Here is a 15,935-nt window from a genome sequence, read left to right as displayed (position 1 = left end):
ACTGAACTGCTTTCATTCCGCCTGGTTATTTACTGAACTGCTTTCATTCCGTCTGGTTATTTACTGAACTGCTTTCATTCTGTCTGGTTATTTACTGAACTGCTTTCATTCTGTCTGGTTATTTACTGAACTGCTTTCATTCTGTCTGGTTATTTACTGAACTGCTTTCATTCCGCCTGGTTATTTACTGAACTGCTTTCATTCCGCCTGGTTATTTACTGAACTGCTTTCATTCTGTCTGGTTATTTACTGAACTGCTTTCATTCCGTCTGGTTATTTACTGAACTGCTTTCATTCCGCCTGGTTATTTACTGCAGCATGGTTATGTGCAGTATGTGAAACATATATTGTGAAAACACCAGTCCCAGGTTGTCTGAGTCAGTTTGAGTGAAACAGGATAAGGGGCCCATAGGGTCTGTACAGTGCAGACACAGAAGGCTGTGTTGGGTTACAGGCCTATAGACTGAGTAAGGTATCTAGCAGTGTTACTGAGGGAAGACCCACCTTGTCCAGCTCTATCTTCCTCTGGATCATAGGAGAGGATGAGCCCTCTAATCCTTCACCGCTGGTGGCTTGACTGGCCACCTCCCGGATCACTGTGAGCCATCGCTCCGCCTGCTCCTTGCTCTGGACAGCCAGCACCAAGGCCTCTCCACCAGGCAGGGAGAAACGCAGCTCGTGCTTCTTGCGGCGCGCCTCTTTGGGGATGTAGATGACGTTACACAGGTTCAGCGGCAGCTCAATGTGTGGGCTTCTGTCTTTAATGCTCTTGTAGCACTGCAGAGGAAGACACAGAAAAACAGTTGTTTCTTTTTTTATATTACAATTGACTTTAAAATACTTTACTGCAGATCACTCCTAATATCTAAATGTGTCTCAATTAGATCAGGCCTGATGTGTAATAAACCTTTAATAGTAAACACAGACTGCAGAAAAGGCTGTTGCCCTACCTGTAATCTGTTGTCACGGACGACTGTCAACTGTTTGGCCCATTGGCCGAAGCGTTTCTTGCGCAGCAGAAAGGCACAGATACGACAATCCTTCATCGGCCCCACAGAGTTCTCCTCTGACTGCCACCTCTGACTAGTCCTGCCCTGGCCCTTCGCCTCCTCATCCTCCTCATCATACGATTCATAGGAGCTGCTCAGCGCGTCTGAATCAGCGTCTGGAGAACAACAAAGGATAACGGATAAGATGGTTCCCCTCAAAACATACAGATGTAGTAGCATCAAGTACACATTCATCTCAACCGGATGCTATGATTTCATTCATACTCACATGAGTTCTTGTGCGGGCCATTGATTTGGGTGATGGGGTAATTATTGTCAGCATCCTCATAATATGCATCTTCAATGGAATTTGGGGGACTTGCGCTGACTAGAAGAAAGCAGAGGACAGAGATCAGAGATAACCCAACAATAAGAGTGTGTAGCACAGTTGGCTGGTGGCACCTTAACTGATGACAGGCTCATAGTAGTGGCTGGAACAGTATTGACACAAACGCATGCGTTTAATACGGTTCCATTCACTCCATTCCAGACATTACTATGAGCCCGTCCTCCCCTCGATTCTCCTGTGTTGTGTACCGTGTACGGACAGTGAGTTGGGGTGGTTATGAATAGGTGACGGCAGGGAGGACGTGTGACTGACTACTCACTGCGTTTGGTGATGTTGGTGGTGATGTATTGGGTCACCGTGCCTGGATCCAGGGGTACTGCCTCCTCATAATAGTCCTCTGGGGGAGGGGTGGTTGGCAGAGGAGGAGGGGTTTCAGTGGGACTCTGGGGGGAATTAACGTTAGGAGAAATTCAATAAACAAAAAGTGTTATAGTCAAAGTTCTGATGCAATTCTACAGTACTGTGGAAAAGGCTCTCACTTTAGAGGGCGGTATTTTGGGGGTTTCCTCCTCTGCTGGTTCCTTCAGTTCTTCTGGGGAGGCTCTGAGCTCATTCAGGTCTGTTGGGACAATGTAATATACACATCATTAAAGAATGACTGATCATGTCGTTGTTTACTCTATACTAGCATCGTCTAGAAAGTCATTATTCTTTTATATGAAACAATACAGATATGTTATTTAACTCACCAAATTCCTCAAACAGGGATTCCACAAAGCTGGTGCCATTTCCGTAAAGGGAAGTGTTCATGTATACGAAGTCTGATCCATTCACTTTAACAGAGAATGTAAAAAAATAAATAAACCTCTCCGTGCCCTCTCTCACACACACACACACACACACACACACCCCTACCTGACGGCTGCAGCTGCCCCAGCAGGCTCCGGACCGCGCTCATCTTCTCCGTTGTGGCCTTGCTCACACTCTCATGGTCCAGCAGCTTCAGCAGCATGTTCAGCTCACTCACCAGATGCTCCATCGCTGCGGGGAGAGAAGAAGAACAACACAAGTCACAGGTCATGTCTGAAACAATGAGTGACCGTTTCAAGTGATCGTACAATATGATGTCAATTACTGAGCAAATCTATAATGGTGATGGTAAGATTCATCACTTTTACATTTTAGTCATTTAGCAGACGGACTTAGATAGTTAGGCGAGACAACCATCTATCTCAGAGTCATAGTAAGTACATCTTTCCTCAAAGTAGCTATCAGCAAAGTCAGCACTGGTAAGAAAAGACAAGTATAAAGGGTTAGTTCATTAACTATTGCATTCCAACACAACAATCAAACCCGCTTCATAATATGCTGAGGCCTTATTCATGGGTCAACTGTCCTGACAACAGAAGTGGTTATGGGTGGAGCTAACCTCAGACATCTGGTTGTATTGGCCTGCGTCTGGAAGAACCCAGACAAAATAATCACAAGGTGGGATCTGGCGGCTTAATGCAATAAACAGGTGCGATAGAGTTTCATCAGCCTGTCACAAAAGAAAACCCAGGGATTGACATTACAGTCTGGAAGGCTCTCTCTCATTGGGCAAGTCAGGAGTAGTTTTTGTTGCCCTAAAGAACCCCTATGATCACCTGCCCGGAAATGGAAAGTATTTTCACCTACACACAGGGGAGGAACCAGAAAGACCAGACCACTGCAGTTCTTTGCATTCAGACTCAACTTGCATAAGTGTTCAGGTCTTTTACCCCGGGCAATAGAACAACCCTTAGCTAATGGCAATCCCTGCAGAACTCAAGTGTCCAAAGAAAGGAACTCCACATTTTGGAGGAATTTCCACATATCAAACTCAAGATAATGTTTTCCACGTGTAAAACTCTAATTGTTAGATATTACTGCACTGTTGGAGCTAGGAACACAAGCATTTCCCTACACTCGCAATAACATCTGCTAAATATGTGTATGCGACCAATAACATTTGATTTGAGATTTGATTTATCAACCTGTCTTCCTGGCATTGTGATGAGAGGGTCCCAGCACAGCACCCTCAAACCCATGACTGGACCATTTAATTACACAGAAACATCTGTTTAACAGCTCCCCTGGTGATAAGTTATTTATCTTATCTGTAGTGGGGCATTCCTGGAGCTGAGAGGAGATTGCCGTACCACCAGGCACTGGGGCTCCCCTGGAGAGGAGCATCTCTAACACACACACACACACACACACACACACACACACACACACACACACACACACACACACACACACACACACACACACACACACACACACACACACACACACACACACACACACACACACACACACACACACACACACACACGACTTTGTAGACAGTAATCTCAGGACTAGGCCTACCTGTTTTTCTTTGAGGTCTCTGGAAGTGAGAGATGTTTTTCCCGGTCACAAGTTTTCAGTAGAATATGGGCCTGTTTTTGTAGCTTTAGTGCTGAAGGTTGTTGTCCATCTCTGCTCATAGCAGACCAAACAACCTGTCAGTGTTTTATTTCTCCACCCACAGCAACAAACTGATCAGCTTTAAAGAGTCAACCTAAAGTGCTTTGTGAGCAGAAGTCTTCATGTAGAAACAAGGCTAACTGTAAGGTTATGTTAGCACAGTCATGACCTCTCAGAATCCCATTGGAAAATGTCTGCTCTTTTGGCTTCCTGCTTTTGTTGCAGAAGTTACTCTGTAATAACACCATACAACCCTTACCTATCAAACAAGGAGTCAACAAGTTCAGCACAACCACTATGATTTCAGATGACTTACCAACCCTCTGAATACAGTCCAGTTAGAGTTGTTTAGAAGTGGGGTGCCGCAACGTCTGGGCTGGTCAGAAGTTTCCTGATCAGCTTATTGGAACAGTCGTATCAGTGACAGGTCAGGGATCAGTCTGAAAGTCAGGTTTCCTGATCAGCTTATTGGAACAGTCGTATCAGTGACAGGTCAGGGATCAGTCTGAAAGTCAGGTTTCCTGATCAGCTTATTGGAACAGTCGTATCAGTGACAGGTCAGGGATCAGTCTGAAAGTCAGGTTTCCTGATCAGCTTATTGGAACAGTCGTATCAGTGACAGGTCAGGGATCAGTCTGAAAGTCAGGTTTCCTGATCAACTTATTGGAACAGTCGTATCAGTGACAGGTCAGGGATCAGTCTGAAAGTCAGGTTTCCTGATCAGCTTATTGGAACAGTCGTATCAGTGACAGGTCAGGGATCAGTCTGAAAGTCAGGTTTCCTGGTCAGCTTATTGGAACAGTCGTATCAGTGACAGGTCAGAAAGTCAGGTTTCCTGGTCAGCTTATTGGAACAGTCGTATCAGTGACAGGTCAGGGATCAGTCTGAAAGTCAGGTTTCCTGGTCAGCTTATTGGAACAGTCGTATTAGTGACAGGTCAGGAAAGACAGGAACCTTTGCACTAGCCATGATTGGCTGAGATAATGGATGGGCTGGACATGCTGAGAGATGAGTTCAGATAGAAGCGTGCTACATTGCAGACCAATCTATAACATGAGCTGCTCAGTATCTGTCGGTAATCCTTTCTAACGCAGCTTTTTTGAAAGATATCACAACGAACTGCACAACTGTTGCTAAGGCTCTCGACTTTATGATAGCTAAGGAGGCATTTGATTGCAAATGCGGAGGGAGTCGAAAAGAGAACACAGAAGGCTGTTGTATAAAACACCTGACTGGATTACATCTTCAAGCTAAGTGCAACCGTGGCATCCGTGACAGAGGGAGAAGCGTTCATCCAAGTGTACGGGTAAGAGAGTCTAGCTAGCTACATTTTCAGATATTATACGTTTCCAATTTTGTCAGAAAGTAATTTTCATTGCAAGTAAAAGCGTACTGTTAGCTAGCTAACGTTAGCTGGCTGGCTCACTAGCATTATGTTTATGATCTGTGTAGTAATGTCATCCGTATCTCAAGAGAAATTTATATTGCTAGTTATAGCCTAATGTTAGCTAGCTAGCTAAAATTGAACATAGCTAGTTGGTTAGCTTTAGCTAACTGTAGATACATGGGGGGTAGTAACGTTATGAGTTGGGATTATGGTTCATTGTTTCGCTAGCTAGCTACATGTCTAAACAAAAGACTCCACTATGCAAGTAACCATTTCATTGTACCATTTACACCTTCTAACAAGCTAGAAGCTAACCAAAAACATTGTTTAGAAAGTTGCTTTTAGTTGCCTGGATTGACATATACTAAATACATGTTTAAACCGATGGGTTTATTGGTGTTAAAATACAGTTTTGGAACACCATGCTGCTGATGTCAAACAGCCTGTCGTTTTTGTGTTTATACTGTTTCATAACAACGACAAGTTTGATGTCGGAACGACAATAGAATGTTCATGATGTCATTGCGACAACTGTATACAGACATGTCAATAGACGTAGTAGAAATCAGTCTCGAGTCTTGAAATCCTTGGTTGTTTAGTACACTACCGTACTCAATGTTTATCACATGGCCTCACATGCATCCTTAAAGACATGGATAGGGCTAAGGCTTAAGAGGGTATGAACAACACTTAATAGGTGTAGACAAAGAACAGCTCTCCAGTAGGTGTCCCAAAACATTCAAGAGCCATTTTCTCAATAGTTGATACAGTTTCAAAGCTGAACTACTTTCCCATTTGTTCCTCAACTGCTGTGTAGGATATACCATTTTCTAGCTTTGAATCTACTTTTATCCAATGTAAAAAAACACACAATTTCAAATTTTGCTACATAAGCCCGAAACGAGGCGGTCGGTCACAATAAACATCTCTGTAATAACAAATCCCCTCTCTGAATATCAAGGAATGGAAATGAACTGGCCCTGTCAAAACATAACTGTCCGAAAAGTAGTCAGGGTCAACTTTCAGAGATAATTGAGAAAACATCCACACATCATCAGGAAGTGGAGATCCAGTACTCAGTAGAACCAACCATAAGACTAATCACATGATCTACACGGACATCCATCTCCAATTCAAATGTTACAGTCCTGAGAGACTGGGACAAACACAACCCACACAGCCCACTAAGAGAGAGGCTGCCAAGACAGTATAATACAAGCATGCAGTCGATTTGGTTGCTTACCGGCTTCAACAGCTGAAGAAGAAGAAAGCCCACCATTTTACAAAAACAGCTCCAGTGAGAAATGCTGTGGTAATCCACACATCAGCTGTGCTTGTCTCTGGATGATTGCAGAGCTCTCAACACACAGTCATTTAACTCACTCCCTCGCTCGCTCCTACCCTGGTATTGTGGTATCTAGTGGGCTGGGCTCAAAGAATTTACTCTCCAGCTGTTACACCCCCACTCCTCTACTTCGTCGCTCTCTGTCAGTCAGTCAGTCAGTCAGTCTCTCTCTGTCAGTCAGTCTCTCTCTGTCAGTCAGTCTCTCTCTGGCAGTCAGTCTCTCTCTGGCAGTCAGTCTCTCTCTGGCAGTCAGTCTCTCTCTGGCAGTCAGTCTCTCTCTGGCAGTCAGTCTCTCTCTGGCAGTCAGTCTCTCTCTGGCAGTCAGTCAGTCAGTCTCTCTCTGGCAGTCAGTCTCTCTGCCCATCTGAGACGTCACACACAATCTTTAAATTTCATCTACTTGTCTTTGAGGGGTTCCACTTCTCAGGGTTGGGTCTCTAGTACGATTGTAAACATACCGGTAGTTTCCCGATGTTACCAGAATCGTCAGTAATTTTGGTAATTAACAGAAAATCTATCATAACTTTGATAATCTTGTGTCACTTAAGCAATTTATTAATATATATAGTATTCATTTTTTCTATCCGTGTCCATGAGTTTCTAGTAGATAGACCATATGGTTAAAAAGAAAATAGCCTAATTAATGAAAAAAAGCATCTAATCAACAGCATTATTTTAAAAAATGAACTCTGCCACTCTTCCAACTATTGACCTTTTTCACTGCTGGCACCATTTTGACACCAAAACATTGACAACATACACATAGTAACATAGTAAAATAAATGTGCAAATAAAAATACATATATTAAAAGGATATTTCATGTTGAAACCGTCATTAAAACCACCAAAAGTATTCACGTAGTTGATTTACATTTAGGATAATGTTTTACAGCTTTGTCATTCTATTTTTATTTGAAAATCTTACTGAATTATTTGACATATTTTCCATGTAATAAGGCCACACAGAGGGCCAGAGATAATTACAGACACCTGGACAAATGTGAAGTACCTTAAAGGGCCACTAGATGTTGTGTGATAAGATACAAAAATGTTGGTAGTTCACTGGTAAACGTTGAACGTTTCCAGTAATATACCCTTCCATTGCAACCTTAGTCTCTAGAGGTTGAAACTGCTAAAAGGGATTGGCGCGGCTGGCAATTAAATGACATCACTGAATGATATCAAAGAAACCACAATGGAAGTCTCAATGCATGCATAGTCAGACAGTAAAAGGTTTCCATTCAACAGGAATAGTGTTGGGTTGGGTTCTTCCCTCCAGAGGGGATATCCGGGAGGGGGGGGGGATGAGGCTGATCCAGTGACCTTGACTCTTCTGCCTCTCCGTCTCCCTCTCTGCTCACCACACGGACACGTCCTCATGGCTACAGCTGGACACACTAGGAAACCGTGGTGACCCCAGAGAGCCACTGACTGAACTGAGCAAAATACCTGCCAACGCACTCACAGCAGTATAGCATGTCACGTGACTAGCCTCAACACTCAGACATAGCAGAGAGCTTCACATGAATCAGCCTCACTGATCTGGTTGTTTCCCCCTTTTAAAAAACAAAAAGACTTTTGATCTTGTCATTTGAATGTCACTTTAGAGAAACTGTACTTGTAGCTAATGAATCCTGACTTGTTTTCTCATAGTCAGCAGATTGAATCTCGAATTCATTGAGAGACGTTTAAAAAAGGGCAGCAGATTGTTTCCACGGAGAATGGTTGGTTTCCTTCCTCTTGAAAACAAGGAAATGGAGCCAAACAAAATAATAAAAACCTGTATTTCTGATGCTAAACAATATAGATGTGTGTGATCATCATCTCTCACTAGAGAGCTAGTAGAGAGAGCTCGTAGAGAGAGCTAGTAGAGAGAGCTAGTAGAGAGAGCTAGTAGAGAGAGCTAGTAGAGAGAGAGAGAGAATAGACATACTGTATGAGGAAAGAGAAACATGGGAGCGAAACTGAAGCAGGCCAAGCGGTTCTGTAAGATGCGTGTGTTATTGGAGTGGTGTGGGGTGAAATCACAACTCCACAGCCCCGGGTCTCCAGGGGTCACTTGTCTGTCTGAACCCCTACTGCCAGGGCCAGAGAGGGGCCTGGCCCGCTCGCCCTGTTTCCGCTCCACTTGCATTCCCATGCAACACCCTCAAACCTCCAGCCCTACACCCCTCTTGCCCAGACGCCCACTCCCCTGCGCCCTCTGCTCGGACATCTCAGGGAAGTGTGTTAGCCAGTCTGGGAGATCCTGTGGGTGGTGCAGCTGGTTTAGGTCGTTTCCATGTAAAATGACCCATGAGCACCAACGTGAAATTCATAGCAGCATGTCAAATTTTGTGTCAAATTAAAAGCTATTCTTTGGAAATTAAGGTACACACACACCACACACACACACACACACACCTCAACCATTTTACATTTGAATAAGTGAAGGCTTTGATTTCTGGTCAAACAGATTGACAAGAGGTCTTAGAAAACATCAACCAGAAAACGTTTTTTTTTTTTAAATATTAGAAATGCATGAAAACACAATAAATGTTGAAGTAAAGCTACACTGCCCGCGACCACAAGGCTCTCAGAGGGTGGTGCGGTCTGCACACTGCCTGCACTCCAGGACACCTACAGCACCCGATGTCACAGGAAGGCCAAAAGATCATCAAGGACATCAACCACCCAAGCCACGGCCTGTTCACCCCGCTATCATCCAGAAGGAGAGGTCAGTACAGGTGCATCAAAGCTGGGACTGAAAAACAGCTTCTATCTCAAGGCCATCAGACTGTTAAATAGCCATCACTAGCTCCACCCAGTATCCTGTCTTGAACTTAGTCACTAGCCAGTTACCACCCAGTTACTCAACCCTGCACCCTATGTACAGTGCATTCAGAAAGTATTCAAACACCTTGACTTTTTCCACATTTTTTTACGTTACAGCCTTATTCTAAAATGTATTAAATAATATTTTTTCTCATCAATCTATACACAATACCCCATAATGACAAAGCGAAAACAGGTTTTTAGAAATGTTTGCAAAATTTGATTTGGAAAGACACACACCTGTCTATATATAAAGGTCCCACAATTGACAGTGCATGTCAGAGCAAAACCAAGCCGCGAGGTCAAAGGAATTGTCCGTAGAGCTCCAAGACAGGATTGTGTCGAGGCACAGATCTGGGGCAGGGTACCAAAAAATGTCTGCAGTATTGAAGGTCCCCAAGAACACAGTGGCCTCCATCATTCTTAAACGGAAGAAGTTTGGAACCACCACGACTGGTCGCCCAGCCAAACTGAGCAATTGGGGGAGAAGGGCCTTGGTCAGGGAGGTGACCAAGATCCCGATGGTCACTCTGACAGAGCTCCTCTGTGGAGATGGGAGAAACTTCCAGAAGGGCAACCATCTCTGCAGCACTCCACTAGTCAGGCCTTTATGGCAGAGTGGCCAGACGGAAGCCACTCCTCAGTAGAAGACACATGAAAGCCTCCTTGGAGTTTTTCAAAAGACACCTAAAGACTCTCAGACCATGAGAAACAAGATATTCTGGTCTGATGAAACCAAGATTGAACTCTTTGGCCTGAATGCCAAGCGTCACGTCTGGAGGAAACCTGGCACCATCCCTACGGTGAAGCATGGTGGTGGCAGCATCATGCTGTGGGGACGTTTTTCAGTGGCAGGGACTGGGAGACTAGTCAGGATTGAGGGACAGATGAACAGAGCAAAGTACAGAGAGATCCTTGATGAAAACCTGCTCCAGAGCACTCAGTACCTCAGACTGGAGCAAGGTTCACCTTCCAACAGAACAAACACCGCAAGCACACAGCCAAGACAACGCAGGAGTGGCTTCGGGACAAGTCTCTGAATGTCCTTGAGTGGCCCAGCCAGAGCCCGGACTTGAACCCGATCGAACATCTCTGGAGAGACCTGAAAAAAGCTGTGCAGCGACACTCCCCATCCAACCTGACAGAGCTTGAGAGGATCTACAGAGAAGAATGGGAGAAACTCCCCAAATACAGGTGCGCCAAGCTTGTAGCATCATACCCAAGAAGACTTGAGGCCGTAATCGCTGCCAAAGGTGCTTCAACAAAGTACTGAGTAAACGGTCAAAAATTTCTAAAAACCTGTTTTTGCTTTGTCATTATGGGGTATTGTGTGTAGAAACAGTCAAGGGGTCTGAATACTTTCCGAATCCACAATGTATGTACAAAAAAATGTAACGTCTAGGAGCAACAACAACAAAAGTATCTATGCCGAATTAAGATTGAAAGATGTCTGCAGAAAGAATGGGGTGTCAGCTATGACATAACACATTGACTTTGGAATAATGTATTTTAATCTATTATTTAACTACAGTAAGTGAATTTACACTTTCCGAATGCACGGTGTGTGTGAGATATATATATATATATATATCTCACACACACACTCCTTCAAATTAGTGGATTCTGATATTTCAGCCACACCCGTTGCTGACAGGTGTATAAAAATCGAGCACACAGCCATGCATCTCCATAGACTAAAATTAGCAGTAGAATGGCCTTACTGAAGGGCTATCTTAGTGACTTACAATTGACCGGGGTAGTTGGAAGTGCTGTTAATGTGAAGTGGAAATGTCTAGGAGCAACAACGGCTCAGCCGCGAATTGGTAGGCCACACAAGCTCACAGAACAAGACCGCTGAGTGCTGAAGCGCGTCTGTCCTCGGTAGTAACACTCACTACCGAGTTCCAAAACTGGCTCTGGAAGCAACGTCAGCACAAGAACTGTTTCGTCGGGAGTTTCATGAAACGTTGCGTCTGCAGTTCTTCCAGTAAGTGTTTTTGTGTCAAATATTCAGTGTAAATTGTTAAAAGAATTCCTTGTGCATAGAGTTTGTATGGTTTGTTATACTTTGAAATCAATGTTTGTTGGAAAAAGTCTCAGCGCAATTCCATTTCTGTGGATTTTCCCTTTAGTTGAGTCACAGTGCTCAGAAAGGCCTTTAGTGACGTTCCCCTGCAGCCACACCCACACAGTGTGATTGAACACTATGACCCCTGCCGTGGTTCTGAGTTCAGGTCAACAAAGCCTCGCCTGTCAACACTCCCAGATCACAGAGCTGTCAGCTTAGATCATAAAATTTGACATGTACTCTCTCCTTTCCCTCCCCACGCCTGAGAACTATTCCAGTATAGTCAGAGCTGGCTTACAGTACAAGACAAATCAGCAAACTTACAAGCACTCACGCTACCATTAACATCAGACAGCCTCTTAGGGCTGGAGTCAATCCTTATTGCAGAAGTAACACAGAAGATCCGCGTTATGGCGCCGTTGAATTGTAAAGGCAATGTTCCCGCCTTCGAGGAGACTGCATTCACAGTAAACGCTGCATATGTCGCACAATTGTAAATTACCTTTCAATTTTAACACAGCTCTTCCGCGATACAGATTAAATCCAACCCTTAGAGGCTGTCTGATGTTACAATACCATACATATTGGTGGTAACAGAGCCAATGTAGACAGCTCCAAGAGGTAGTCACAACAGTAATGTCTCCACTAATACAGATCCATCCTACAGAGAGGAGAGCTTGTCCTAAACCTTCATTCAAGCTCTTTGCACTCAGCCTTTCCGCACCCTAACAATACACCATTGTCCAGACAAGGGACAAAATTAGACAATGACAACGCTCTTGAAGAAAGGGGGAAAATGCAATGTTACAAACTAGAACAAAAAACAACAAAAAACATTCACTCAAAACACACTGATATGTGCAGGGGCGTCGGGAGGCAGCTGTGCGGTCCAGAGGCATCCATTGGCATTATGGGTAAAAGGATATGTCCTGCAGCTGTGGTTTCCTGTCTAGGCTGACGACAGCAGCTTCTATCAACCCCAACCTTCTGCTTCCTATTCCTGTAATCTACACTCGTTCCTACAACATCCCAAATTCACTTCGTCACCATCCACTGCCTTCGTCCCTTCACATTATTTCACCTCCGCATCGTATAAAAGATCTGCTGATCTCTGAGTCTTAAATGGTATCACATTACTCTATTTACTTTCTGTCCAGTGGTAGGTTCTCCGGACCAGAGTTTAGTGAGCCGTCTCTGCACATAACAAATGGTCTGTAGTCTAGGAGGAGAGAGAGCTATGTGGTCTGGTTTGACCTGCCATGTCCTCCCTACAGGGCAGTGCACGGCCAAGGACAGACTCTCGCTGAAGATGCACATCAGCTGTTGTGGCGAGAGGCTTGCTGTTCATCACACTCACCAAGGGCTGAGGAATGACTCACATAGGGCCTTTGTGCACCCAGAGCCTGGTCATATGGAGACCACATGGGAGGGAGGGTGAAATTCAATTTTGATGACAACAAAAAGTTGGACTGGGTCAATCACAGATCTGAGAGAGACAACAGGCCACAGCACTGAGAGGGAAGGGAAGGACAGAGTCTGGGAGGATGACGTTGTCATTACATAGCAATGATTCCACAGCACTTCAGGAAATCAAAGGCAATGAGAACAGACATGGCTCAAGTCTGATGAGCGCATTCCTCCATGCATTATAAGACAGGTTCCAGAGATACCGCCTGAGAACATCCATCTCCCAGAGGAGGTCTGTTTCAACTGGTCAGTGGGACTTTGTGTCATCAGGGAGTCTACTAAAAATGTACGTTGGCCACACCCACATTGTCAAGACGCCACATTGCAAGATAAACACACCATAGCATCGACTATTTTTACCTTCTGCGTTGTTATTGTGAATGTCTCAGTTTAAATTCAGGATGCTGCTCTGCCCATATTTCAACACGGAACTGTTTATTTAGAGGAGAACACAAGCTGCACATCAACAGGAAGTTGATGACAATGCTCTGCAGAGGCCAGCCCTATTATCAGCCGCACAGCCATGATAGAAACTACAGGACCTCCTCTGTCTGGAGGCTCAGACATGATAGAAACTACAGGACTTCCTCTGTCTGGAGGCTCAGCCATGATAGAAACTACAGGACCTCCTCTGTCTGGAGGCTCAGCCATGATAGAAACTACAGGACCTCCTCTGTCTGGAGGGTCAGACATGATAAAAACTACAGGACCTCCTCTGTCTGGAGGCTCAGCCATGATAGAAACTACCGGACCTCCTCTGTCTGGAGGCTCAGCCATGATAGAAACTACAGGACTTCCTCTGTCTGGAGGGTCAGACATGATAGAAACTACCGGACCTCCTCTGTCTGGAGGCTCAGCCATGATAGAAACTACAGGACCTTCTCTGTCTGGAGGCTCAGCCATGATAGAAACTACAGGACCTCCTCTGTCTGGAGGCTCAGCCATGATAGAAACTACAGGACCTCCTCTGTCTGGAGGCTCAGCCATGATAGAAACTACAGGACCTCCTCTGTCTGGAAGCTCAGACTGACCCCAAGAGAGAATGATTGTCCTAATACTCGCTCCCCGCTTTTCCCTCACAAAACTTGTTTTAGACCTTACTGCCTGAGTATTGAAGAGATACAAGAGTGTGTGTGCACATGTTTCTTGTCTGTGTTGGTGTTGTGTAGAGACTCCTCGACTGAAGACCCAGTAATGAGACCTCGGTCAGGCCGTCATGGGAGTTACAGTTGCAGAGAAACAACCCAAACTGCTCTACAGAATGGTGGCGAAATGGCTTTTCTGGGGCCTTTTGAGAGAGTTGAGGAGGGAGTTCAAATAACTCATAAAATCTCTCTAACAGCTCTGTCTTTTATCGTTATTCTACGACCTTGGCTATCCGTGACATTCCGAGGTTAAAGAAAGGTCAGTTCATCTCAACTCCCATCTACGACCATGGTAAAACCCCAGCCCAGCCTCCCCTGCTAGGGCCCTGACCCACTTTAGACGGGCAGCTTTGATTTCCGCTCAACAGGCCCCGGAGTCAAACTGTGGCGGGCCACTGTCAGACAAAGACCAGTTCAGCTCTTACATCCCTATTCATAATCAACATAACAGTCTGATTTCACTCTGCCGAGATATATATATATATATATATATATATATATATATATATATATATATAGTTGAAGTCAGAAGTTTACATACACCTTAGCCAAATACATTTAAAAACTCAGTTGTTTTCACAATTCCTGACATTTAATCCTAGTAAAAATTCCCTGTCTTAGGTCAGTTAGGATCACCACTTTATTTTAAGAATGTGAAATGTCAGAATAATAGTAGAGAATGATTTATTTAAGATTTTATTTCTTTCATCACATTCCCAGTGGGTCACAAGTTTACATACATTCAATTAGTATCTGGTAGCATTGCCTTTACATTGTTAAAATTGTTGTTGCTCGCACACACTTTCTCAGTTCTGCCCACAAATCTTCTATAGGCTTGAGGTCAGGGCTTTGTGATGGCCACTCCAATACGTTAACAGGGTCCTCTGCTGTTGTTCTGGGATTGATTTGCCCTTTTCACACCACAGTCCGTTCATCTCTAGGAGACAGAACGCGTTTCCTTCCTGAGCGGTATGACGGCTGCGTGGTCCCATGGTGTTTATACTTGCGTACTATTATTTGTACAGATGAACGTGGTACCTTCAGGCATTTGGAAATTGCTCAAGGATGAACCAGACTTGTGGAAGTCTACAATTTTTATTCTGAGGTTTTGGCTGATTTCTTTTGATTTTCCCATGATGTCAAGCAAAGAGGCACTGAGTTTGAAGGTAGGCCTTGAAATATATCCACGGGTACACCTCCAATTGACTCAAATAATGTAAATTAGCCTATGAGAAGCTTCTAAAGCCATGACATCATTTTCTGGAATTTTCCAAGCTGTTTAAAGGCACAGTCAACTTAGTGTATGTAAACTTCTGACCCACTGGAATTGTGATACAGTGAATTATAAGTGAAATTATCTGTCTGTAAACAATTGTTGGAAAAATTACTTGTGTCATGCACAAAGTAGATGTCCTAACCGACTTGCCAAAACTATAGTTTGTTGACAAGAAATTTGTGGAGTGTTTGAAAAACGAGTTTTAATGACTCCAACCTAAGTGCATGTAAACTTCCGACTTCAACTGTATGTGAGCGAGTTAGTGAGAGAAAGAGAGAGATGCTGTTGGTCAGTCTGGTCTCAGCAGGCATTCCAGTGCGCGAGACAGACAGTGTTAGGCCTGTGTGGCCCATCAGGCCTTATGAGCAGCAGAAGACTGGGGGCTTTGTCTCTGTGTCGCAGGGTATTTATAGGAGTGTGTCATGTGCAGGCCTTGGAGAAGGGTCTTAATCCAGACCCACTCAATGTCTCCTCCACCAAAATACTGTACAACTGTCAGAATTCACCTACCCCGTGGACTGACGGTTGGTGTATGTTCTATAGTAGGAGCCATCTCTCTCTAGTCAGGCCACGTGGTCGGGGAGGGGGACAGGACCACCGTA

The 15,935-nt window shown here is 44.4% G+C and overlaps 1 protein-coding gene across 4 annotated transcripts in view; it reads right to left on the bottom strand.

The window, feature by feature from the left end:
- afap1l1b (actin filament associated protein 1-like 1b) overlaps positions 1–15,935 on the bottom strand; it is a 39,875-nt gene that overhangs the window by 14,379 nt on the left and 9,561 nt on the right. For 3 of the 4 annotated variants that reach the window (XM_014198107.3, XM_082974767.1, XM_082974766.1), the window contains exons 2-8: positions 2,254–2,379; positions 2,088–2,171; positions 1,878–1,957; positions 1,658–1,781; positions 1,279–1,377; positions 951–1,165; positions 505–777 (exon numbers count right to left, since the gene is read on the bottom strand). In XM_014198107.3, the coding sequence (XP_014053582.3) occupies positions 505–777; positions 951–1,165; positions 1,279–1,377; positions 1,658–1,781; positions 1,878–1,957; positions 2,088–2,171; positions 2,254–2,379 (1,001 nt within the window). Of the gene's footprint in view, positions 1–504; positions 778–950; positions 1,166–1,278; positions 1,378–1,657; positions 1,782–1,877; positions 1,958–2,087; positions 2,172–2,253; positions 2,380–6,461; positions 6,688–15,935 lie in introns of those variants that run through there. The other variant, XM_014198104.3, reaches the window with a different exon arrangement.

Source organism: Salmo salar, chromosome 04, assembly GCF_965601325.2.
Source record: "Salmo salar chromosome 04, fSalSal1, whole genome shotgun sequence".
NCBI lineage: Eukaryota > Metazoa > Chordata > Actinopteri > Salmoniformes > Salmonidae > Salmo > Salmo salar.
Note: the sequence above shows the minus strand (reverse complement) of the source record. Positions and strands in the feature narration are given on the sequence as shown.